We start from the raw sequence: 27,767 nt of genomic DNA, 5'->3' as shown, positions 1-27,767 counted from the left end.
CGATATGTACACCTCTCCCTTTATAACTCACGCACAACAGGGTCCACAAACATGCACCGCACTATAAGCGAGGCGCGAGTTACCAAGGGACCTCTAATTTTTTTTTAAAAATCACTTTGACATCGAGAAAACCATGGGGGGGAGCGACGTTAGGGAACTGGGCTGTTTAATGACTGAATCCTCATTTTACAATCACGTCAATAATACTTTTTAATAATGCACTTTTTATAATGAAGTTGTTCATTATTCTTTTTAAATAACATTATTTTTCTTCAAAATATCCAACATGAAAGATCGTTCCAACTGGTCTGAACAACCATCACGTGTACGCAAAAAAATCTGTGTATTACATCACTGCCTTTTGTTTTCTTGATGAGTCTGGTTCCCGTAGTGGTGTTTATTAGTATCTTGCCAAATCGGTAGTCCATAATTTGGGAACTAGACTAACTGTTGATACACCACCAAACAAGATTCCTTTTTTTCTTCAAAAACACGCAACATTTATTTTGTGACACGTCCATGTCAAAACTTAATTTTTTTATTGTTCAATTAGTACAATGTTAATGTTGTGATTTCAGTGGAAGTAATAATGAAATTTCTTATCATCCCTGAGGATATCTCTAAATCTAAATACCAGTTCAAGAATTCTCTGAAACTCACTTGCTCACAAATGGTCCGTATCTGTGAAATCAAGCTCTATTATTTACTAAGTATTCATTTCGCTCGGCTGCCTTGTTGTCTTTGATCACAGTTATGAAAGAGTCGGTTAATTTAAGGTAGTTTCTGTTACATACACAATAACGTTCATTACAGTGTTCGATTGATCAAATGAAGTGAGTTCACCCGACATACGACAGAGACTGCTAGATTTTAAGTTAGTCCAATTTTTGTGCCTTTTAACTTTTCTTTTATTCCACCTCCATTTTTTTAATTCAAAAGACATAATTAACGTGATAATACAAAGAAGGCCAGCTTTTAATTCAGTGCAACAATACAACAAATACTTCCGCAAGTCAGTTATCAAAACACGGGTGGCACTTAATTAGGTTCTCTGAGAAACGCTTGCGGACATAGCTGTTACGGTAGATTGATGCATTTTACATTTAATTACAAGAGGACACAATGCCTTTATGATGACTACACTTAAAAGAAACTAAAAGATGGAACTAGAACACAAATTACAATTGATAAAAAAATTATTTAATGTATTTATTTTTATAAAGTACTGCCTCCACTCGGCATAAGTGACATTTTCATTGATCAAAATTTCCATACATATCGTTAATTGCGGTGTACTAGGAATGTCATTTGGAAAGAAAATGTAAAATATTGTATTAGCTATTTTTAAATTTTATATTTCATAGTGTTGATTTAAATTTCCAGGTCCTATCTACCGTTTTCAACGATAAAACGAGTGATACAACAAAAATTTCCATTTCCTATTTTGATCGTGATTTTCTTCAAGATTAAACAAATAGGGATACATTTTTGGGGTATTTTCAGGTTTAAAAAATGGTATCCACGCCTGACACCGCATTATAAGCGGGTTTGCGAGTTATCAGGGCGCAAGTTATCAAGGGAGTGGTGTATTGTTTTGCAGGCTGTGTATCTTGAATCATATCGATACGAGGCAGAGATGCATCATTTCACCCCTAGTCATGACCATGATGTACTATCAAAAATTGATTTAGGTCTAAAATTCCTTACCATGAAGAGACAGCTCATGATGTCAGAAGCAATCTTGGCATGTGGCGGTTCGGCATCTTTTGACAGTGGTTTGAGATTGTATTTATGGCACACTTCCAAGAGCTTGACCAGTCCCTTACAATTGGTCTCTATTGTTCCGGTCTCCCTGCAACATGGATTTTTTTAATACATTAGACACTAGTATTTCCTTAAATAGAGAGATATTGTTTGGCTTTCTCTCTCCATTTTACTTATCACCAGCAAATTTCCATACTTTATACCCTAATCCAGTGGTCAGAACTTAAAATTCATTGAATTATGAATGTTTATGTTGTGACTGCATGAACCAAGTCTGATAAAAGAATATCCACCAAAGCTGCACATAGTATATCAATGCAGGAGACATTGCAAACCTCATCCACCAATCTTGGTGGGAAACTTAACATTTAAAAGGGACAAAGAAATATTGTAAACAGAACTTAATGCAATAGTTAAGTGCTAAAAGGAAGATAATTTTACTTGCTTTGACAGATTTACCTTCTTAACTTTGTCAACTGCAATATCATATAATCTTTTCCTTGGCCACTTATGTTACTGTAATAAATGTTTTATCAAGTGCTCAAGTAACTCATTAAAACATGAATATTTTTGAATATCTTATTTACCTGAAATTAAATGAACAAAGAAATTTTCTGTTCCGGATCTGGCCCAGATTTAACTTTAGTGTTCACCCTTTATCTACGAGCTTTTATTACAAGAATTCCATTTTTTTCCTTCTAATTACTGTCTTTTCAAATCAATAAATTAAAAGAATAAATAACATAATGTGTATAAATCTTCATCACAGTGCATGTGCCTTGAACCTCAAAAATATGTTACAATAGCTGCCATCAAAGACTTTACATTGCAACATGGCAGATTACCACAAACCGTCAATGTCTTGATTGCCAAGTTATGTTGTTTTAAAATGGATATTGGCCACCATCTTAGATTTAATCACCTTTTGCAACTTTGGCCATCGCTTGCATCAATACTGCCATGTACAACTTTTTTTTCTTTTTATCCTCCTGATGAAAAAGTGTGCCCAGGGTCCAAGATTTGGGGGACATTGGGCAAATAAATACAGGAAACCTCTGATCCGGCACTCAAGGTGCAACACTGAATAGCATGATAAAATGTAAATTATACACCTGCCATGTGGTCAATATTATTATACATGTACTTCTTTTATGTATATCTTTTCTATACATCCCTCTTTTATTGGTCAGATACTATGGTACTGTATTAGGTATTTGAAGAAGCAGCACCTGTTTAACTCATGTACTATATCACTTCCATTATTCAATGTTGCCTAGCAACACTAAATGTTATGATTCATCTTTTCAGTAGGAGCTTTCCTTGTCTCAAATGCAAACAATATGATCAGGATAAATGATACAGAACCAGACTTCAAAATACATATTATCAAGTAGCAAATCTGGTACCTATTTATGGCTTTTCTACTAGGTGAAGCATTTTATAGAAGATTTCTGGTACAAAGATCTTTAAAATGAAAGAAACTCAAGTGACACTTTTGTCTCTTAGTAAGCCATTTTACTGCAGCAGTGTTTCCCTTTACCCACATTTGCGTATCAGAGATATCCAAATTTTTAATCTGTCTTTGACCCCGAGGTCTGATGCCATAATGATTTTCAACTCTCAATCTTGTACCCCCAGGGGTACTGGATTAAAATGAAGGTAACTATCTACTAATGCTGGGGTGGTCAAATAATGACCCTTTTTTTAAACCATTAATTTATAGCATAGGGTGTGACTTTAAAAATCACTTATTTGACCCATGCCCTGTATGAAGGTGACCATATCTGTGCAAATCCATAGTTAATTCTAACCCTGTAGAACTCAAGTATTTTTTGCAGAAAACATAAGTTTTCTTTCAGTATCAGTGACTTTTTCCTCTGACCTATTAATCCCAAAATAGAGAGGTTCCTTTCTTGTCTGAGACTGATGCAAGCTTCCCACAAAGATTGGTCATCATCAGAAGTCTTTCAGTGAAAATCCTATGCTGATATAACCATCCCTTCAGTAATAACAAGAATTCCATGATATCTGCTACGGTGACATAGTGAAAACCAAATACTGATATGACCATCCATTCAATAGGAGTAACGATAAAATGATTTTCGAGACTGCTACTGTAGCGGCCATAATGAACAACAGATTGACACCATGTTCATTTAGGACCAACCTGACATCACAAAAAGCCTTTTAGTGGAAATTTCATCTTCATATGACCGTCCATTCATAAGTGACAACAAGATTTCCATGATGGATGCTATGGCAACCATACTGGACATCAAACCAGCACCATTTTCATTTAGGACCAACTAGACATAAGTCTTTTAGTAAAAGCCTCATGCTGATATGAAAATCCATTCAGGAGGAGTAGCAATAACAAGATACCCAAGATTTTCGTTCAGGACCAACATCATTAGAAGTCCTTCAGAGAAAACCCCATGGCAATGTAACTTTCCATTTAGAAGGAGTAGCATAACAAAATTTTCAACATGCTGGATGTCCAAGTGGCACCATTTTAATTTTGGACAAGAAATCATTCCATAAACTCTCCTGGTCTATAACTAGTGGGGCAAAAAATTAATGTACAAGTAATCAAAGGCTTCCTCTGTAATAATCTCTCCACTTTATACCATATTGATTTTTACCTATTTTACCATAACCCTATTCAAAAAAACAAATCCAATAAAAATTCTTTCCAAAGGTCAGTCTAATCCTCATAACTCAAGTCGTCCATATCATGATGATGACTAATCCACAGATCAAAAGACCGCTCTGGTGGCCTAAGTGGTGAGAGCATCCACCTCGGATGTGGTGGTCACGGGTTTGAACCCTGGCTGAGCCATACCAAGGACTTACAAAAATAGTACTAGCAGCTGCCTTGCTAGGCGAACAGCATTAAGAGGTTAGTGTTAGGACTGGTCGACCAGGTGTCAGGAAAATGTGACTAGGTGAGACATGATGCTACATGTCTGCAACACGATGCCCAGTGCTAGACATCACTATAAACTGCCTCACTGCAGACATTGTAGCGATATGGCTGAAAAATTGTTGAAGCTACATTAAAAATCCAAATCACACACACACACAGATAAAAAATATAGCTTCAGGAGTTGTAACAAGGTCTGCCAAATCTGATGCAAGATCATCTCTGAACCGCATTTTGTGTCCAGATGTTACACTCTTTTGGTCTGAGATATTAATCAGACCAGTGCTTACTGCACAGAGACAGGTAACCTTTATAAACAATAGGATAACTTAGAGATTTGGAGTAAAAAGTGGCCAAGAAGGCAATCATCCCTTAACATTAACCCTGTATACGAACACCTTTACTTGTCACGATCTTGTATATTACATCAGAGCTCTGTAACATCAACATTATTTAAAATACACCAAAGTGGTTGCTATTACAGAAAAGCTGACAGATGTAGTTCCACAAAGATGCTCTCGATTACATTATACAAAATACAGCAAGGAAAAACTAATTTTTGAGATCTGATTTTTTTTAGGCCAACAATGACCGTCTTCTGAACCAGAGTTTGTGTCCAGATGCCAGATTTTTGTACCTTAGATCTAAAGCAGACCAGTCCTGACTACACACAGGCAGGTGAACCTTAGTAAAAAGTAGGACAAGTTTGAAAATTGAAGTAAAAAGCTGCCAAGATATAAATATCAAGGGTCCATTATGAAAAAAAGTATACCATGGTTCCCATGCTTTTCTAAATATAAATTTCCAGGGTTTTTCCAGGATGAAATCAATTTTTTCAAGGTTAATAAATGACCATTAATGAAACGAATTAAAGAACATTTTGGATTATAAAACATGCATTTTCCGTATCTGAAGATGATTCTCTTTCAAGATTCTCCAAAACATATATGTCAGAAAAGATGATCAAGTACAAAACTACAAAATGAGTCACACTAAACAATTTGACTATATTCCCATAAATTGGCATTTAAAGCAATTTCAAGGTACAGAATATAAATTCTAACTTTACTTTGCTGACCTGCATTATGTTACTACATGGAAACAACATAATGCAGGGATCGTCCTGGGCTTCGCCAATGTCGCAAATTGCGATTTTTTTTCCTTATTGGCGACAAAAATATCCCATCTGGCGATTTTTTTTGGCGACAGACTTTTTGATTATTTAATTTGTACATACAATCATAGATCTGGACTGGATAAATTAAAAGGGAGAATGAAAGGAAGCCACAAACTTGACTAAGCAATGCATTGGAATCAATCTGTTACACAAACAATCCTTTGTTCGTATTGACAACCCCATCTTTACAGTGCATTGTTACATCATAATCTGCTTATGCTGACATCTGGGCTGAGTACTGTATGCTGCGATACAGTCAATCATGCTACCGCACTATACCTACAAATGACCGACTTCTGAAGACGTGAATAGAACAGATACAATTAACTGAATGGCTAAATCTTCTGTTTTTTTTTTGGTTTTTTTTACATATACCAGTACAATAGTTTTGCTGAACCTTCATAGAAAACCGATAACCTTTGAAGTACCGACTACTGTGTATAAATACAAACCAAATGGAAAAATCTCAATCACAATTATGTCTGTCGCCAGTGCAGCATTTTACTCATCGATCTTTTCCTTTTGCCATCAATCCGTGTTACGGTTGCTGAGACTTAAACTCCGAAACAAGAAATAGCACAAAAAAAACAACAACCAGTTTTGCATAATTAATAATAATTATTTATTTCTCAAAATACAAGAGTGAAAGAATCTCTAAATTGGGTGTGAATTTATGCTTATATATACGGTCCAATATTGCCAGGTGTTGACTCGTGTAAGTTTCATTTGTGGGAATGGAGATCATATTTTGTTTGTCGAGAAAATTTATACAGCATTCAGTGATCATTCTTGGGATTTAGGAAGCAATTCACTACAAGCTTTGTGAAGCTAGCCATGGGGGGTGGGTGGCTGCTGATAGACTACTGGTGTCACCTGTCAGTGCTGTGGACTGTGAACGTGGATTCAGTAAGATGAACCTCATAAAAACTGACATCAGAAATAAATTCTGCATCTCGTCTCTCGAGAATTTCATGAGAATCAGCACATACAGATGTGAAAAATTAGACTTTGAAACTGCATTCAACAAGTGGGCAGTCCTAAAATTGCGACGGATCTTCATGTAACACTTTGTAACATTTTGTTAATGCTTGTTATAATTAAAGAATTAAGTAACCCATCTTTTGTAATTTTCATTGCCTGTTACATTAATAGACTAAATTAACACTTGGAAAAATGTACACTACTTGTTCTGGCGACACTTTTTGAAAATTGGTGACAAAATATTGAGGTTGGCGATTTTTTTGGCGACAGCTTTTTAAAAGCCAGGACCATCCCTGATAATGAGAATAAATTATTTTGTTTCCTTTCAAACCTTTAATTTTAAAGAATTCTAGAGCAATATGTGTGCATGTTATACAAAGTAAACATTTCCTATCACAGTATGAAAAAACCCCAATAAATGCAAAGTATTGGAATCTTATCTTGTAATGAAAAAAAGGTTAACTCTGAATTTATGTGTGCCAATAAAATCTCAAACAAGATTTTTCAACCAACCTAAACTCCTTAAGATGATTTGGTTTAAAAATTTCATCATTTAATGACATTTACAAAAGGGTTGATTTAAATTTTGGCAAAAGACCTTCAAAATTATATTTTATTGTATAAACAAGGACTGAATTTTCTGTAAAATCAACTTGTCTTCTTGTAGTTCAATAAACGAGTCCTCAAACCTGTATTGATACATGGGCTCTTATAGTTTCCTATTATGTAACAAAAGGGTATATAATAAAAGGGACATCAATTTCCAATTTCTCCTGCATTCTATTTAAGATATGAAACCAATGCTTCAAGCTACATGTCACTGTGTAATAGTTTCACACCAAAGTTCAGCTCAGAGATTCAAAATTTTTCTAATCTGGGTTTCTATGGAATATTCCAACCCCATTTTTCACATTTGGACATTCTGGATGGAGTGTGGGTTCAGAACAATTGCATATAAAAAATTTGGATCTGCCACCACCATACGATAGTTTACCAGTGGGCCTAGCATATATCGACTTATACCTGCAAGAAATCGACAGGAAAATTATGTATTTTCTCAAAAATGTTAAGTATCATAATCATAATGTCTTTAATCCGCTGACAGAATAGACGAAACTCAGCATAGATGAAACCTGACCCGGTACTCGCCATTTGTTAATAGTCACATGACTTCACAAATCTCAATCAACGACATCGGAAGTCCAATAGTCACATGATATCAACAACAAACTCCTTTTTAATGTTGCTGTACAAAATGTCAATTATATTAAATGAAAGTCTGATAACTTTTGTAAAAATCAGAAAGAATATATGATTCTCAACATATTTATTTCCAGAACAACAACAAGAAACTTGGCCAGTCTGATTCATCAAGCATAGTCTGGTTCCCTGCTAAGTGATACAACAAAATTCTGAAGTTAGTCTCAGAATAAATAGAGAATTTTGTGCTCTTTCGTTTTTGTATTTTTATTACAACCAGTATATGACTTTCATTTAATATTTTTTCTACAATACATGTATTTGAAAATGACGGTTGTGAGATTCTGTGTGCTTGTGCGACACGCTATCGAAATCGCAAGTACCAGCTCAAATTTCATCAACGCATTAGTTTCATTGTCTTTCAGCAGATTAAAGACGTAACGATTTTAATACTCTCGCAATTTCTGTGAAAATAAATAATTTTCATATCGATTTCATGCAGGTATAACTCAATTTAACAACGTTTAAGTTTTCTAGCCCATCTGCTAAGCTCAGTAAATTAGATGCAAAATTACCTCATTAACATGTTTAGATCTCGTTCCTTACTAAACTCTTCAGAGATCTTGCTGATATAGGAATATATTCCAAGTTTGATCAAAACAGGGTCAGAAATCTATTCTAAAAGGTGGTAACAATGTCAGCCAATCAGATGCAAGATCACCTCATAAAAATATGTGGATCTCGCTCATTAATGAAGCCATCTACCTGAAATTTCAAGTCTGAACAAAATAAAATATGTCTTCCAGAGGCGTCAGAAACGCATAAAATCTGATGCAAGATCACCTTAATCAGTATGTTTGAATCTTGCTCATTATCAAACAGGTCAGAGATCTTAATCTATCCCAAGTTTAACCAAAATCTGATCAGAAATATCGTCTCCAATGTGGTAACAAGCTCAGTCATTTATAGGCATGATCACCTCATTATTATGTATGAATCTCACTCATTATCAAACTCATTTGAGATTTTGATGATATAAACTGATATTGCAAGTTTTGTTGAAATCAGATCAAAAATATGGACTCCAAAATGGTAACAATCAAATGTTGATGGCCTGGTGAGCTAATTTTTACTATCATTATGTGTCCCATTATTTATGGTGTTCCAAAACTTACATTTATCAAAGTACAAACTCTCACATGCAATGTCATTGATGAGATCCAATACTTCTATGACCAACAGTATTTGAAATCACTGTTTTTAAAATTTAAAACCTCATTTCTTGGGGTCTGTACTAATTTATTTTATATAAGCATGATCCTGGACTTCTATTATTAAATCCTACATCTAACTCCATATTCCTAACCTACCTGATTGTAGAGGTGACTCTAGTGATACATATTCCTAACCTACCTGATTGCAGAGGTGACTCTAGTGATACATATTTCGACAACACTCTGGTCATTGTCACTTGTGATATATTCCTCTCGTCCTGCGATGTCACAGATTCTGTCCAACACCTCAGACAAATCCTCCTGAATATCAGCATCTTCCAGAGAAAAAAGCTCTCCAGCTTTGGATAAATCTCTTTTTGCTAAAACTTCATCAAACAGCTTGTGCATCTCTGCAAAAAAGATATGTATTGTCTGAAATATAAGGCCCCGAGATATATGTCTACTATAATAATGAAGTGGGTCACTTGACTACTATATCATATCTTGTTCTTAATTACAGCAAATATTTCAAACAGAAAAACAATTATCAATGACTTATAACTGGAAAAAGGAAAAGCTAGCAGTTTTGTGTTAATTACTGAGTATAAGCTGGGCAACAGCTGTACCAATTTCTTTCCTTGGTAATCCACTGAATACAGCTATACAAAGTTCTTTCCTTGGTAGTCCATTGGCTACAACTTTAACAAATTCTTTCCTAGACAGTTCAATGGCTACAGCTGACTGTGTCAGCTGTACAAAGTTCCTTCCTTGGTAATCCATTGGACTAGTATATGATTGTAAAATTGATTAGACCCTGCCTCTACTCCATTATACAGATCAAAATAGAAATTTTTGTGCAAGTGTATCCTGTTTCTTTTCCATTATATTATGCAGACCAAAATGGAAATGTATTATGAAAGTGTACCTTGTGATGCAGTGTGATGTTTTACCCCAACCCCTTGTATTATACATGTATTTATAAGTCTGTAAGTGGAGCCAGGTAGGCTTTGTTTTTCCAAGTACCTAAGTTGGCTAATCCTCTTACGTAACCCAGTCTTTGTTTGAGCTCTTGAGTGGAAATCTGGCGGGAATCTTTGTACATGGGAACACGTGACGTAGACAACTTCAAAGAGCCGGAAGCCGACAATGGTAGGCTGGACAGTACATGGGGACACACAGACTGACATTTTTATGATTGACAGTTCGATCAAATGACCAGAGTCCGTCGCCATCCAATCGGGATGCGTTGTAGGTGGGACTTGATTCGAGAAACTGGCATAAGACTTGTACAAGCCTGAAATTCGTCAGTTGGTGTTTAAGAGTCGCAGTGACACACACTCCGTTAGCCATTCGTAAAAATTGGCGGAATTTAGGAAATTCATGAAATAGCTTCGATCAGGTAAGTTTGATGTTACGTTGATTCTGCTTGATACGACTGCTGTTAATTGAAGAGAATTTGTCGTATGTATACATTTTACTTGTATTGAAGTATGAATAGTTAATTATGACCTTAATATTTTGCATTTTTTTCATGACTTTAGCTAGTACTTTTGTTTACGATTGATTACGATGTTGATTCGTTGCATCATTATTCATAATGTTACTATGTACACCTTATTTGTGAGGCGAAGATGTTCTCTTCTTTCGCTAGTAATATGTGTGCATATTATTTCGTGGATTATTACGTTTACGCCCTTTTGAAAGGACGATTTGTATTTGTGAAGAATTGTATTGCTCGCTAGCCGCTATAAGAATTAATATTGTAATTCTTTGCGTAGTTATATTTTGGTAGACAAGAAATTTGTTTACGTAATGATAGATTTTGCCATTGAGTAACGGATTGCCGTTTATCACCATTTGAATGTGAATATTGTGGATTTGGTACGCTTGTGTAGGAAATATATATAAATATATATAAATATATAGATAGTCATATTACTAATCGTAGTAATATTTTAGTACAATCATATTTGAAATATTTTGTATGTATATACTGATAGGGCTCAGTATGTAGATATTTGAATCCTTTGTGTGATTGTGTTATGGCGCCATTTTTGTAAGCGGCGGAAGTGTATGGGAATTTCGATGTGTGCGCATGCGCGACCCAAATGTCCCGCCTTAAACTGATGGTTCAGTTCAGTGACGTAGTGTGAGGGAAGATTTTTATAACCCTATGCTAATGCATTATACCTTTCAACAGGAAGCTTTCAGGGGACGAAAGAATTTCAGAGAATTTCGGGGGACGAGAGAAGTTCAGAGAATTTCGGGTGACGGTGTGAGATACTGAGTGAATTTCGGGTGACCTCAAGGGATACCGTCAAGGGTTCCGGATACTAGAAGAGGAACCGGAAGTCAAGATAACGGCAAGGAACAAGGATTATAGAAGAGGAAGCGGAAGTGGAGATCACGAAAGGAGAGAAAGACAAGGGAACGAAGAGATTTAGATGAGTAGCACTCAAGAAGGGAAAAATCTCCTCACACTGTGAACTCAAATGATGATCAAAGGGATCATTGGGTGAAAGAGAGACATTGATTACTTTAAATTCTTTTAAATTTCATTTATTAAATTGTTATTGTTTAAATTCCATCTTTGTATTTCTTTTAATTTAACTGTCGGCATTGCTGACTGGGGGCTCGTAGCCATAAATATATTTAGTCAATAAATAATATAGTGTCCAGAATTAACCTTCTGAATAAGGACCAGGGGAACTTCTCATAATTCGTTAAAGTCTATAAGAAGAACCCCACCCCTAGACAACCACTACACCCCCACAGTGGGCGCTTCGTCCGGGATATGAATTAGACATATATATTATTTTGGGACTTAAAGTTATTGGTAGAAGTATTAGTGAACAGTGTGAGATATTTTCCATTCTTTGTATTTGAAATTTTGTGATTTTCTCATCTTGTATTTTTATTGTCATATGTGCAGGCTTTGTAGATCTTCCATTCATAGCAGTACGTGTGAAGCAGATATCGAACAAATATCTTACCTGAACGAAACTAGTTGTTGTCGACAGGTAAGTATTTAAAGTGGTATTACAAATATCTGTATATTGTTTGAATTTTGAGACAAGGTATCACTTTACATTAGTATAATGGCTACCGAACGACAAATGATAAAGGAATACCGCGCCATGGGGTCGGAAGATCTTGGATACGAGGGAGATCGCCTGGCAACCTTTATAGAAGAAAGGATCAAGGAATGGAAGGCCGAAAAAGCAGCGGAAAGAGAAGCCCAGAGAGAACTAGCCAAGATAGCAGCGGACCAAGAGTTAGCCAAGATAGCCGCGGACCGAGAAGCCCAGAGAGAACTAGCCAAGATAGCAGCGGACCAAGAGTTAGCCAAGATAGCAGCGGACCGAGACGCCCAGAAAGAGCTGGAGCTAGCCAGACTCGCTCACACTCTGGAGATGGAAAAGGTCAGAGTTGAAGCTAGGACCAACGGACGGGACGACGCCAGTACAAGCTCTGGAACAACCGGCCGACCTTTCATCAACCACCGGATAGTCCAGATCAATATGTCACGCTTCAATGATAGGGAGGAGGCTATTGACGATTTTCTCGTCCAGTTTGAGAAACTCGCACGCGCTCATCAGGTCCCTGAACAGCACTGGGCCATTAATGTCTCAGCCTTTTTGCAAGGTGCAGCTCGGGAAGTCTACCACGGCTTAACTGCAGAAGAGGCTGATGACTACACTGCCCTCAAGAAGGCGCTTCTCTGCCATTACCGGCTGACCGCCGAGACTTACCGGAAACTTTTCCGGGACTCGGTGAAAAAGGTAACAGAGACCCACTCTCACATCCACAACCGTGTTCGAGGTTTATTTGAGAAGTGGATGAAAATGGCCGAAGTCGAACGCACGTACGAAGGGCTACGCGAGGTAATACTCAAGGAACATGTCCTGGGTACTTACCGTCGCGAGTTGACAGTTTTCTTAGCAGAAAGAGAACACCGGACGCTCGAAGAGATCGCTAACATGGCGGAGCGATACGAGCAGGCGCACTCGAAGAGTGGAGGTTCCGGGGTTGCTGACCGACCCTGACCCTCTGAGTCGCGTCGTATGGGGGAGGTTGAGCCGGCTGTCCGTAACCGTCAGGGCGATGGGAAGGTCGGAGGGGCACCCACAGGTAGGGCTGCCGCCTATCGACCTGGACAGGCCTCACCCACGAAACCAGGACTTGCAAGTCGGCGAGGGCCGCCGACATGTTTTAATTGCAAGCGCCTGGGGCATTTTGCCAGGGACTGTCCCAAGGGCAGGCAGACCCAGGTGAATGTCGTAGCTAAGAAGGAATGTGTGCCGGAAGCGAGTCGCAACCCAGCCAACCTTGCGGCCGCAACTGTCAATGGTGAAGGCGCCACCATCTTGTATGACACTGGGTGCAGCGTCCCCGCGCTTGTCGACAAGAAATATGTCGAGCCGGAGGACTATACAGGGGAGGTAATAGAAGTTCAGTACGCGAACTGCGCGCGTGACTCATTACCAGTAGCTGTCATTGACCTCGATTCACCATACGTGAAGGGGAAAATTGAAGCTGCTTGCTTGGAGGGGCTATCACATGACGTCATATTGGGTTGCCGTTATGTGTTACCCCAGCCGAACCCCGAAACCTAAACACCAATGCCAGTGATTGCTGTTGAAAGGAGGGCCATGAGTCGACAGCCGAAACAAAAGCCAATCCAAGTTACATCAACACCGGTTAGTAATGCTATTCCAGCGGAGTTAAGGAAGCTGCAACAGGAGGACGCAACTCTGGCGTAGTTGCACAAACACGCAGAAGCGGGAACAGAAAGGGAAACTCCGAACGGCGTGGTGAAGTTTGTCTACAAGAAGGGAATCTTGTATCGCCACGCCAGGAAACACAACGAACACTTCAAGCAAGTCGTCCTGCCAAAGGAAAAGCGTTGCGAAGTACTGAAACTTGCACACGAGAGTCTCATGGGTGGACACATGGGAATTGCTAAGACGCGTGACCGTCTTGTAAAAGAGTTTTACTGGCCAGGGGTCCAGGGAGACGTAAAACGGTTCTGTCTCTCCTGTGACAAATGCCAGAGAATGGCACCGAAAACGGATCAGCGACCCATCCCTTTGGGGAGTACGCCCCTTATCGATGAACCATTTAGACGTGTTGCCATGGATTTAATCGGACCGATAAAACCCACGTCTGCGCACGGAAATCGATATATTTTAACGGTTGTCGATTATGCTACACGCTATCCGGAGGCCGTTGCGTTGCGTAACATTGACACGGAAACCATCGCGGAAGCTCTGTTTGCGATCTGGTCAAGAGTCGGAGTGCCCGACGAGATCTTGACCGATCAAGGAACACAATTTATGAGTCGTGTGATGGCGGAGGTGAATCGTCTCATGTCGATTAAACACCTCACGACTACACTGTATCACCCCCAATGTAACGGATTGGTCGAACGGTTTAATGGGACCTTGAAAAACACGCTCAAGAAATTGTGCGAAGGCCGCCCCAAGGATTGGGACCGGTATATTCCGGCCATGCTTTTTGCATACCGGGAAGTACCGCAAGCGAGTTTGGGGTTCTCTCCCTTTGAACTCTTGTACGGGAGAACCGTACGCGGCCCAATCGCCGTACTGAGACAGCTGTGGACAGACGACCACGCTGTAGAGGAAGTACGCACTACCTACCAGTACGTCGCGAACTTGCGCAATAAACTGGAAGAGGTTTGTTCTCTCGCGCAAGAAAATCTCCAACGAGCTAAGGCGCAACAGGCGAAAAATTACAATAAGCGCACAAAACCACGTCAGTTTGAGGTAGGGGACAAAGTGTTGTTGTTGTTGCCCCAGGAACACAACAAGTTGCAAGTTTCCTGGAGGGGTCCATACGTCGTCACCAAGAAGGTCGGAGGTCAAACCTACCGGATACAGCTACCGACGAAAGAGAAATTGTACCATGCCAATTTGCTCAAGAGGTACCGGGAAAGGGAGACCGCCAGCGATTTTGTTGTCGCAGCCATAGTCACCGAGGATATCGAAGGCGATACGAAAGGTGCTAACACTGTCCCGAGCTGTCCATTAACGAGGGCCGAGACTCCGTCGGACGTGGAGTGTGACCCCATGTTAACTGAAGGGCAGCGGAACGAGATAGAGACCTTGCTGGCCGGATATTCCGACGTGCTAACAGAAAAACCCGGGAGGACGACGCTTGTCGAGTTCGGGTTAAAGATGGTGGACGACCGACCAGTTCAGTGTAAACCCTACCCCTTGCCCCACGCGAAACGACAAGTTGTAAGGGAAGAAATCGAGCAGATGATTGCTCTGGGAGTAATCGAACCTGCCGACTCTCCGTACAGCTCACCAGTAGTCTTAGTGCAGAAGAAGGACGGCACCCATCGGTTCTGCGTCGACTACCGGAAGCTGAATCAGGTGACAGAATTTCAAGTTGAAATGCTACCTGGCCCCGAACATATCTTCGCTTCGGTCTCGAAAGCAAAATATTTTTCCCAACTGGATTTGTCCAAGGGGTATTGGCAAATTCCGGTAAGGAAAGAAGACCGACCGAAGCTTGCTTTTGCTACTCCCGACGGGACATACCAATGGTTGGTGATGCCGTTCGGGGTACAAAACGCGCCCAGCGTCTTTACCAGAATGATGCGGAAGTTGTTGGAGCCCTTGCGCGATAGGGGTGTCCACAACTTCATGGATGGCCTCTTGTTAGCTACAGAGACATGGGGTGAACACCTCGCTCTGTTAGCTGACGTTTTGGAGCGGCTACGTCAGGAGGGCTTGACAGCCCGCCCTTCCAAATGTCACCTTGGTTTCAGGACATTAGACTATTTAGGACATACCCTGAGCCAAGGCACGCTGTCTCCAGAGAAGTCAAAGGTGGAGCAGTTGAGAAACGCCGCACGCCACACCACGAAAACGGAAGTGAGGTCATTCCTGGGACTGGCCGGATATTACCGGAGGTATGTCGCTAATTTCAGCGCGATTGCGGGCCCGTTGTCTGACCTAACCAAGAAACGGACCCCGAGTAAGTTCGTTTGGACAGATGCGTGTGAGCACGCATTCCAAACGCTAAAGGATAGACTTACATCCGACGCAGTTGTTCGTCTACCGGACTTGGATAAAGAATTCGTTCTGCGCACCGATGCATGCGACACGGGACTGGGAGCAGTACTGCTCCAGGAGCATGACAAGACGCTTTTTCCTGTCGCATACGGCAGCCGGAAGTTGTCTGCTGCCGAGAAGAATTACTCAGTATCGGAGAGGGAATGTCTCGGAATCGTGTTCGGCATATCACGGTTCGAGCGATACCTATATGGACGTAAGTTCATATTGAAGACCGACCACCAACCACTCGCCTATCTGGCGCAGGCAAAGTTGTCCAATGGTCGATTGATGCGATGGTCGCTGTTTTTACAGCAGTACCAGATGCAGATCAGATACGTGAAAGGATCTGAAAACGTAGGCGCAGATTTCATGAGTAGAAGCGCCGAAATGATATAGATCATTTGTTATATTTTCGTGTTCATACTCAGTTTAGCATTTAGTTCATTTTGCTGATTTTGTTCTTTATATCGTGTAACACTTTTGCTTTTTTAGTTTGAGTGAATAAAATCCTGATTTTATTCTCAAGCGTGGGGGGATGTGATGTTTTACCCCAACCCCTTGTATTATACATGTATTTATAAGTCTGTAAGTGGAGCCAGGTAGGCTTTGTTTTTCCAAGTACCTAAGTTGGCTAATCCTCTTACGTAACCCAGTCTTTGTTTGAGCTCTTGAGTGGAAATCTGGCGGGAATCTTTGTACATGGGAACACGTGACGTAGACAACTTCAAAGAGCCGGAAGCCGACAATGGTAGGCTGGACAGTACATGGGGACACACAGACTGACATTTTTATGATTGACAGTTCGATCAAATGACCAGAGTCCGTCGCCATCCAATCGGGATGCGTTGTAGGTGGGACTTGATTCGAGAAACTGGCATAAGACTTGTACAAGCCTGAAATTCGTCAGTTGGTATTTAAGAGTCGCAGTGACACACACTCCGTTAGCCATTCGTAAAAATTGGCGGAATTTAGGAAATTCATGAAATAGCTTCGATCAGGTAAGTTTGATGTTACGTTGATTCTGCTTGATACGACTGCTGTTAATTGAAGAGAATTTGTCGTATGTATACATTTTACTTGTATTGAAGTATGAATAGTTAATTATGACCTTAATATTTTGCATTTTTTTCATGACTTTAGCTAGTACTTTTGTTTACGATTGATTACGATGTTGATTCGTTGCATCATTATTCATAATGTTACTATGTACACCTTATTTGTGAGGCGAAGATGTTCTCTTCTTTCGCTAGTAATATGTGTGCATATTATTTCGTGGATTATTACGTTTACGCCCTTTTGAAAGGACGATTTGTATTTGTGAAGAATTGTATTGCTCGCTAGCCACTATAAGAATTAATATTGTAATTCTTTGCGTAGTTATATTTTGGTAGACAAGAAATTTGTTTACGTAATGATAGATTTTGCCATTGAGTAACGGATTGCCGTTTATCACCATTTGAATGTGAATATTGTGGATTTGGTACGCTTGTGTAGGAAATATATATAAATATATATAAATATATAGATAGTCATATTACTAATCGTAGTAATATTTTAGTACAATCATATTTGAAATATTTTGTATGTATATACTGATAGGGCTCAGTATGTAGATATTTGAATCCTTTGTGTGATTGTGTTATGGCGCCATTTTTGTAAGCGGCGGAAGTGTATGGGAATTTCGATGTGTGCGCATGCGCGACCCAAATGTCCCGCCTTAAACTGATGGTTCAGTTCAGTGACGTAGTGTGAGGGAAGATTTTTATAACCCTATGCTAATGCATTATACCTTTCAACAGGAAGCTTTCGGGGGACGAAAGAATTTCAGAGAATTTCGGGGGACGAGAGAAGTTCAGAGAATTTCGGGTGACGGTGAGAGATACCGAGTGAATTTCGGGTGACCTCAAGGGATACCGTCAAGGGTTCCGGATACTAGAAGAGGAACCGGAAGTCAAGATAACGGCAAGGAACAAGGATTATAGAAGAGGAAGCGGAAGTGGAGATCACGAAAGGAGAGAAAGACAAGGGAACGAAGAGATTTAGATGAGTAGCACTCAAGAAGGGAAAAATCTCCTCACACTGTGAACTCAAATGATGATCAAAGGGATCATTGGGTGAAAGAGAGACATTGATTACTTTAAATTCTTTTAAATTTCATTTATTAAATTGTTATTGTTTAAATTCCATCTTTGTATTTCTTTTAATTTAACTGTCGGCATTGCTGACTGGGGGCTCGTAGCCATAAATATATTTAGTCAATAAATAATATAGTGTCCAGAATTAACCTTCTGAATAAGGACCAGGGGAACTTCTCATAATTCGTTAAAGTCTATAAGAAGAACCCCACCCCTAGACAACCACTACACCCCCACATGCAGTTAAGCTGATGCTCAAGTTACTGTGTATACTCACTTTTAAGTTGAGTTCAACTGAAAGCGGCATAGACCCTGATTGGCAACTGCTTAATGTGCTAGCAGGTCAGGGTCCATATTGTTTGTTCTACTGATTACTCCTAATAAACTGCATAGATTTGGATCTGCAGGTACATTATGCAATGGCAGATCTGAGTCTCCGCATTTAGGCTTGACTTATAAGCAAGCACAGCCAATATTCATTTCCATGGGAATGGGATTACTAATAAACAAAAGTACTGACCAAAGAAACATAACACACTCCAAGATGTAACTCAGCATATTGGTGATGCTTATTGCAGAACCAAATGGTTTAAGGACAGATTGGTTAATATAATATTTAACCCATATAGAATTCATTCCCAAAATAACAAAACAAAATGCATGCTTTGTGATATCTATAGTTTGCTCTGCACTGCATCACAAGTTATATCAGTGAATTTTCAGACTAGTGTAATTAACTTGGGCTAAAAGTAACAAATTAATTTCACACACAAAGCTGATATCTCATTAAATACATGCTAAAACAGTGGTCTGTTTACATTACAAATTTGTATGGTCCATTGACCTGTGGAAGAGTCAGTTTGTTTATAAGGGAGTGATCAGCTTTCCTATTCAGCCATAATGTAGTTTCCTTCCTTTGATTCCTTTCAGAATCAAAAACAATTTTTTCCAGAATTCAGAATAAACATGGCGAATTACTGGTACACATACTTGAATCTTCTTCAGCATGTATAGAATGAATGGTGTAGTGCTTTATGTCAATATGAATTATGTTTAAATCATGTGTGCATGTCACGAATTCTGTAGCTACATTTCGAGATGATGATGTGAAAAATTCAGCAAGAAAGACTAAGATATCATTTGCACTATGTGTGGAATGAACTATAACAGAGATTTTGACTAATTCTGTTTTTCATTAATTTTACACATTCAAAGTATGTAAGGTTGATAAATGCATTCGTCAGATGTATTTTCTTCCAGCATCCCTAGTAATTCAAGGTAGCACTTTATACAATGTATGTCATGGATATAGTCCTTTTTGGAGCATTATTTACCCGAGTCAGGTACCTTAAACTGGCTATATACCCGACAGTCGAGTAAATAGGCTCGGCCTGACAATATAGCGGGGAGAGAGTTACTGTCACCACTATCGATAACGTCGAACGGGTGACAGTTACGATGGCCGACCCTTCCCCAGTCCTACAATGTAAGACGTATCACGTTATTTATGTTTTGGTAGCGTCAAATCAAATATATCACGTAATACGTCTTACGTTGTAAGACTAACCTTTCCCACCTGCGTCGACTTTATACATTTTAGGTATGCTATAATACGCGTGTTCGACGCCACTTGTTGCTTTCCATAACTGCTTATCTGATCACATTTGATTGGGACTTTCGCGTGGAAATCAGTATGCCTTTTGAATTCATACAAACCTGCGCATACTTTTCTCCACCAAAATAACACCATGTGGTACTTCCGTTGGAATTTTGTTATTTTGATTCACATTTTAACGCTACGATTAAATTCTTGGAATTTCTCCAGGTTGTCAGTTTCAGTTTGTCACAGTTATTTCCCTTGTAAATGATATACCTTAATTAATTATGAGTCATAACAAAATAGTGCTGCGGAATGCTGTCGTGACTCGGCACGGAATGCGGTATTAAACGCATTACTCAGTTTGATCTTTCGAAAATTATTAGCATAAGTAAAACATATCATACATAGGATCTAACATTTTCTTGTTAGCAATGCGAAAATAACGTTTATCTCAATGGAAAATAGTTTTCTTTCAATCATCCGGAACATCGAAATACGCTCAAAAACCGAAATAAACGCCGAAATACACAATTATTTACATCTTTTGGGCGTATATATCTTTTTACAGCCCAATATTCTGATTTTTAATTGTTTTAATAATAATAATAATAATAATAATAATAATAGGCAAAACATATTTTTGATTTAAGCGATTTTGATCCGAATTAGTTACATTTTACCAACTGGGGAGCAATCAACGTAATTACGTCACTCGCTTGTACTTTATTTTACACGACTGGACAGGTATGATTAGACACGAGTCGGTCAGAACTTATAATATAAGAGTGAGATTTTGATTGTGAGAATGCAGAATGTGTATTTACATATTTTAGGCTGAAATATCATATACTTATGTGAACGAGGCCTAAGCTGACCAGTCAAGAAGGGCCGATTGATTTCATCAAACAAATGGAGCTATAATTAGAAAATTATAACTAATTCCTATAGAAATCACTCAAATCAAATTTGTTATTACTGCTATTCAAACACAAACAAATCACAACACATTTACTTTCATGAGTATTATCATGCTACAATCGACATTACAGGGAACAGTTCCAACAACGTATAAGTGCTTGTGAATTTTTGACAATGTGTTCCACGTGTGGACAGTATGATCACTAATAATCAAACGTTTTGTGTTTGTGCAGGAAAGAAAAGATATCGTTTCATGGCCAATCGTCGAGTTAGATCATCAATAATACATTCAAAGAAATGACAACGAACTCCTAGAGATATAAAATAACGACCAGAACAAAGAAAAAAGAAACAGAACTATTGTGTGCATTTTATCTTTATTTATTCTGAACGTTCTCAAGGAACTGAAATTCACTCTTCTAACTTTTGCATGGCTCAGCGCTTGCGAGAAGTGTATTCAAGAATGTTTATTTCACTTTGTGGCTCTCGTACTCTCTTTTTTTCGTGACTGGATTTTAGACTCATTCGACAACACGAAGGGAAAGTACATCTTTTTCGGGAACTGTCATGGATACGCTAAAGTCACGTCTCTCAAATTCTCTGGATAGACCGGACAATTTCTTTTGAAACATTAGTCAAAATAAAGAGTCGATTTTCCAGCAGTCGCCACGAATAAAGCCAAGTTCATTTGCATGCAAGTGAGATACATTAATTTTAAAGATTCCATGCGTTATTTAGTCGTGTTTTTGGCCTTAAACGTTTGGAATGATGGGAATGGGTAAAGACTAGGATCCATCTTTGTTTAATTCTGAAGCCATCGAACCTCGTTTTCCTGCATTTACCAGAAGTTTACAACTACAACTCTGTATGACCACGGAACAAGGAGAAGCTTTTCAAACCTGGTGCCGTGTCCACTTTTCAGACCCTTTTCATTTTCAAGAGGACGTGTTGAAATATAATCGATCCTATGTGAACATTTTACAACGTTGTTGTGTAAAATTTCGACAGTTATTTATGGATCACGGAGGTACTGATGATTTGAAGGAAATTAATACCATTGGGAATTAGTGAACTGAAAGAAGTTCATACTCGTTGATATTCTGCCATAGTTTGCGCTCACTACATTACTTGTGTGAAACTCAAGACAAGAGGATTAACATGGTTGTGTAATGTATATTTAATTTACTTTGTTTATTAGTTATTTTTTAATTATTTTTATTTCATTACATGCTATTGTAATGTAACATTGCATTATATGTTGTGTCCAGTATTTCACTTTTGCGCTGGACATTTTATTGCTTCAAATTATTGAATTCAAGTGAATATTTTCTCTGGAAATACAAAAGTGCTCTGATAAAAGTCTTGGTATAGATATTCAGTGGAATTTATAGTGAATTCAAACCTGGAGCTATATTACTGTGATTCAACAAATGACTGCTGACACATCAACGCTCTTTTAGCTGACACAGACACATCATCGCCTTCAGGTTTGGGATTTCTTCTGGATTTAAATTTTATTCTGTACTTTAAATTACTAGGACTTCTGTTTGTAATTCTTGGATTATTTTGGGATTTAATTTACAATTCCGTAAGTTCTTTTTTCTCATTTTCACTTTTGTATTCAAGGGAAATTAATTATTTGTTGAATGTACAAAGCTTGTTGCCTTTCATTCTTTTCAGTTACTTATTGTAGGAGCATAGACTCATAACACTAGAAACTGTGGTGAAGAAAAGAAGATCGGATCTTAATTTGTGGTGTGAATGGTTGGGATTTAGAGAATTCACAGATTGTGTACGAATTTCCGGGATATTCATTTCATGGATACTCTTCTTGTTTTCCTCAACACACACACACACACACACACACACACACACACACACACACACACACATACATACATACATACATATATACATATATATATATATATATATATATATATATATATATATATATATATATATATATATATATATATATATATATATATTTAGAGAGTCAGTATGCCACGAAATGAATGGACATTTAATTTTCTGTTTTAAAGAAAATGACAGCTTTGCAAGAAAAATCTTAACTTGATACAGACCAAATTCGTTAGTTTTAAAAAGAAGCATAATAAAACTCATCTCCGAAACAGTTCATATGTTCATTGTCATAAAGCTAGGTCAAAAAAGTACACTATCTGTAACACTGAGTAAGCCAAAGTCAAGTGGAGCCAATCATATGCAAGGCCAGCTCATTAATATTCATGGGTCTTGCATATTATTGAATTTATTCCAAATTTGGTTAAAATAACCTCGACACTGGTAATAAGCACAGCCCATCCGATGCATTATTACATCATCAGTATATGTGGAACTTGCTCATTATTGAACCCATGCAAGAACTTAGTGTTGTAAACCGTGTTTTATGTTTGATCAAAATCGGATCAGAAATATGACTTAAAGAGAAATAACGTACTCAGTCAATCAGATGCAAGATCAGTTCCCTAATCTGCGTGCATTTCATTCATTACTGAGACTGTCCATGATCTTGATTAGCGTATATTCCATGGATGATCAATATTACTTCTAGAGAGGCAACATTTTCAGTCACTCATATTCATTGTCACCTAATTAGTATGGATGGCTCGTGCTCATTAGCAAAGTCGTCCAAGATCTTTTTACATATAAAGATACATTCCAAGTTTGATTAAAATAGGATCAGAAACAAGGCTTCCAACGTGACAACACTGTTAGCCAATCACGTGCAAGATTACCTAATTAGTATGCGTACATCACGCTCATTGTCGAATAAATCCAAGATACTGAAGATGTAACCTATAATTACAGGTAGATAAATATCAAATAGGAATTAGTGCTTCAGCAGGAAAAAACAAACTGTCGAATAAGATTCAAAGTTACCTAATTATTATATGTGGATCTCACTCATTATCGATCTCGTTTGAGATTTTTATGATATAAGCATACATTATATGTTTGATCAAAGTCAGACAAGAAATGTAGCTTCTAGTTCAACCAATTAGATTCAGTTTCATCTCATCAACATGCATGAATCCCGCACATTTTCAAACTCGTCCTAGAGTTTGGTCATAGAAACCAAAATTCAAAGTTTCATTGAAATTGGATCAAAATATGGACACCAGAGTGGTAGTAGTCAGTTGTTGACAGACGAAGCAAGACAAGCGACGCAAGACGGACGCATACGCATATTATATGGTCACGTGACCTTACGATCAGGTGAGCTAAAACCTGGCTGAACAAACATTTCCGTTATTAATATTTAAACATAATCCACATTTACGAGTTTGGAATTGGTTTTTATAGCAGACAGCAAGTACATGGTACCGGGACTAAATGTGTATATCAAAAGAACCAACGCTTACGTGTACTGTATCAACAATGCTTTGGCCGAGATTCGCAAAGAAAAATTTTTTAAAATAAATTCTTCAAATGATTTAGCACTAAACACAACAAACCAAATTTGTTTTAAATGTTACATTCATTCAGTTTAATTAACGGGCAAGCCATTTTTCTTTTTTTTTTTTTAATTTTAACTACCGCTCTGTTCCCTCAAGCTTGAAAATTAAAAGTGAGAAGGGAAGAAAACAATTTGCTACGCTGTTCATATTTTACTAATTCCCATTTTGCCCTGTTTTTATTTTTATTGTATAAAATAATACTTTAATGTCAAAAATAGTAAAGTATAATACCTCTGATCAAAGCGAAGGAATAATTTTGAAATGTCCTATCTAACCCTTAACGTATGGTTAACTTTAACCCCGTCTTACAAAATAGGTCATAAGCGAAGTTAACGCTCATCAGAAACTCTGTGTGTGTGTGTGTGTGTGTGTGTGTGATTTGGATTTTGAACTTAGCTTTAACAAGTTTTCACTCATATCGCTACAATGTCTGCAGTGTGGCAGTTTTTAGTGATGCCTAACACTGGGGGCATCATGCTGCAGACATATAGCATGATGTCATACCCAGTTACATTATCCTGACACCAGGCCGACCAGTCCTAGTACTAACCGCTTTATGCTGAGCGACAAGCGAGGCAGCTGTTAGTACCACTTGTATAAGTCTTTGGTATGACTCGTCCGGGGTTCGTGCCCGCGACCTCCCGCTTCCGATGCGGACTTCTTTAGTCTGTTTCTTTTTATTCAATGGGGGCCTCTATACGACTCCACTTTCAACATCATTCACTACTACAATTATAGATTTCTTTTCCAAAAAACAGAGAAAACTTAAAATGTACCGTTGTATTTTAAGTTCAAATTTAAATAATTATAAATCCATTGCATTTTACCCCGCCCTTTCTGTGAGAAAATACAGTGTAGCGGTGGCTCTGGCATCACCATCATCATCATCATTATCATCATCATCACGCTTAGCTAGATAGATAGATAGATATATAGATAGATAGATATTCTTTGCATCATTTCTTTGTAAGTTTCTTTCCTTTTTCCTTCCTTTTCCAATTATTCATATTTGCATAAAATGTATGTATATTCATCTGTGTGTGCGCGCGCGCGCGTGTGTGTGCTATTCCTTCCATCCTTTATTTTTCATTCATTCCTATTCGCTTCATATGTATCAGTGGCAAATACATTCGATTGTAGATATTTGTAAAGTTTATAAATTAACTGTTGTAATAAAATATAAAATGTATTAATTCTTTGTACCACCAGAAATATAATTATTCTTCAACATTTCTTTCTGAATAAAAATTGTTGGATAAAGTATTTTATATGTTTGAACTTTTCTCTGTCCCTGCAGGATTTTGCGAGAGATGAGCGGCTTTCAGCTGTCAAGATGAAACATTCACTCGTTGTTGTACCCAACTTGACTCAAATTACAAGGCTAGCCTGCACGTGCAGGGCGCCATGTGATTATATTTTGAATCACCCTCTGGGAAGATGTACTGTCTCTTCACTGTCTCTTGTACGCGTTAAAGATGTCTGGCTTTAAAATTATAAATTAGTACACATAAAATGCCAAGAATTTATCATTATAGTCTGTTGGTTGTACGCTGTAGTAACTAAAAAATGTAAGTCACGAACGTATCCGCTAAACTGGACACTTGAATAAGTTTCGTACTTTCCACGAAAAAAGTATTGATGTCGCATTTGAAAGGTTTGATGTCTGTAAGAAAATATGCTGTGAATGTGTAAACATGTTCACGAGGCGTACAACTTCCCTGAGAGTGACTGACACGTTTTGGCCGGGTTTGGTGATCTCTGGCATGAATTTCGGTTGGATGTGTGACTTCCACTCAGCAAAGGACGTGTGCTCCGTTTCTTATTATAGTGAGCAAAGCTGGACATTGATCTTCGTATTTGACGTCATTCCTGTTCGTTTGTAAGTCTAACTTTTATTGACCGTATTTACTATATCGTGTTGAGAGACACATTTTGTGCAGTTGATTTTTTTTCCATCGGCAAATATTCTTCTGAAAATTATGTCTGAAAAAAATTATCTCTTTCTTTTCTCAGCTTTAATGGTTCTTTTTGAAACCGAACGACTGACATGCAGGTATTTCGACTGTAATCATATTAAATTTAAAGATTTTGACATTAACAATGGGGGGGGGGGGGGCCGAGTGATCTAAAGCGCTCTTCGTTACGGATCACTGCCATCTCACCTCTGTCTGCGTCGGTTCGAGTCTAGGATTCGGCCAGTGTGGGTATGTGAGAAGCTTGCCAGTAGCTTCTATTGGGTCGGTGGTTCTTCCCGGGGTTTTCCTGGGTTCTTCCTCCACCATTAATACTGGCCGCCATGCATAGCCTATCGTGTGCTGAAAAATGGCGTTAAACCCCACAACAACAACATTGTTACGTAACTTAATGACGAATTTTAGTAAAGACATTTTACTTTGAACAGTAAAGTATTGCCATTGATTTTTATAGCTTATTTCACGACAGTAAAATATTGTAACATATTAGCTAATGTGCATTTAAAACAATTTAAGGGTTTTATCACGACAAAAATAGTTGTAATGTCAGTGGCGAGTGGACTGATGTTTACTTGAATATCATTTCTTCCTTCACTTCTTCCATCCTTCCTCTTAATTTTCTTCCCTTCATTTGCTCCTTCGTTCGCTCTTTATTATAATATTGTCATAATCCTCATCAATGGTTTAGATCAGAATACGTACAAGTGACCGCGCTAAAGTGGTCGGTGTAACAGAATTGACTCCTAGTACAGAGTTTACACTAAATCACGAAGTGATGCTAATTGATATCAAACCCATTAGTCAAAGAACATTGCTTGGTATTAATGTCAATAAATAATGCATTATTTAACAAATAGAGAGGAAAAAGAAAATCAGATCGCCGAGCTGAATTCAGACTGATGACATAAATGTATTTCTGTTCTGCTCAATATCAACTATGAAAATGAGATCAACAAGGACTGCTTCCACTTTGGAAAAGGTGTAACCACGCCTAAATGCTTCAACTTAAAAGTCGAACAAAATCGATTTAAATTGCTGTTGGAACTGTTCTTTTATAAAATTTTGTTCAGGGCACAGTGCCATATAAAACACGAATGTGCGTCTGGATATAAACGCGCGGCTAAGTCCACCTATTCGGAACCGCTTTAACTATTGACTCGCTGTGACATTGCCAGATGTTTTATTTGTTTCTTTGGTTGTTTTTTTTTTTTAAAAACATATTTTTTTTAAATATATATTTAATTTGTGTGGTCTATTTTTCAACGTCTGGACTCTCTCTCTCTCTCTCTCTCTCTCTCTCTCTCGCTCTCTCTCT

At 38.2% G+C, this 27,767-nt stretch overlaps 2 protein-coding genes across 2 annotated transcripts in view; one reads left to right on the top strand and one right to left on the bottom strand.

Annotated features, from left to right (window-relative positions):
* Nucleotides 1–20,322, bottom strand: part of LOC149782493 (ventricular zone-expressed PH domain-containing protein homolog 1-like) — an 85,752-nt gene extending 65,430 nt beyond the window's left edge. The window contains exons 1-3 of the mRNA XM_089933912.1: nt 20,196–20,322; nt 9,459–9,669; nt 1,708–1,852 (exon numbers count right to left, since the gene is read on the bottom strand). Coding sequence (XP_089790038.1) covers nt 1,708–1,852; nt 9,459–9,669; nt 20,196–20,229 — 390 coding nt within the window. The 5' untranslated portion in view covers nt 20,230–20,322. The remainder of the gene's footprint in view (nt 1–1,707; nt 1,853–9,458; nt 9,670–20,195) is intronic.
* Nucleotides 20,323–26,200: 5,878 nt separating this feature from the next.
* LOC149782491 (N-alpha-acetyltransferase 38, NatC auxiliary subunit-like) overlaps nt 26,201–27,767 on the top strand; it is a 42,148-nt gene continuing 40,581 nt past the window's right edge. The window contains exon 1 of the mRNA XM_089933910.1: nt 26,201–26,358. The gene's annotated coding sequence lies outside the window, so the exon portion shown is untranslated. The remainder of the gene's footprint in view (nt 26,359–27,767) is intronic.

This window comes from Sinohyriopsis cumingii, chromosome 15 (assembly GCF_028554795.1).
Source record: "Sinohyriopsis cumingii isolate HCF-2022 chromosome 15, ASM2855479v2, whole genome shotgun sequence".
Lineage (NCBI taxonomy): Eukaryota > Metazoa > Mollusca > Bivalvia > Unionida > Unionidae > Sinohyriopsis > Sinohyriopsis cumingii.
The sequence above is the reverse complement of the archived record's forward strand: the minus strand, read 5'-3'. Positions and strand labels throughout refer to the sequence as shown.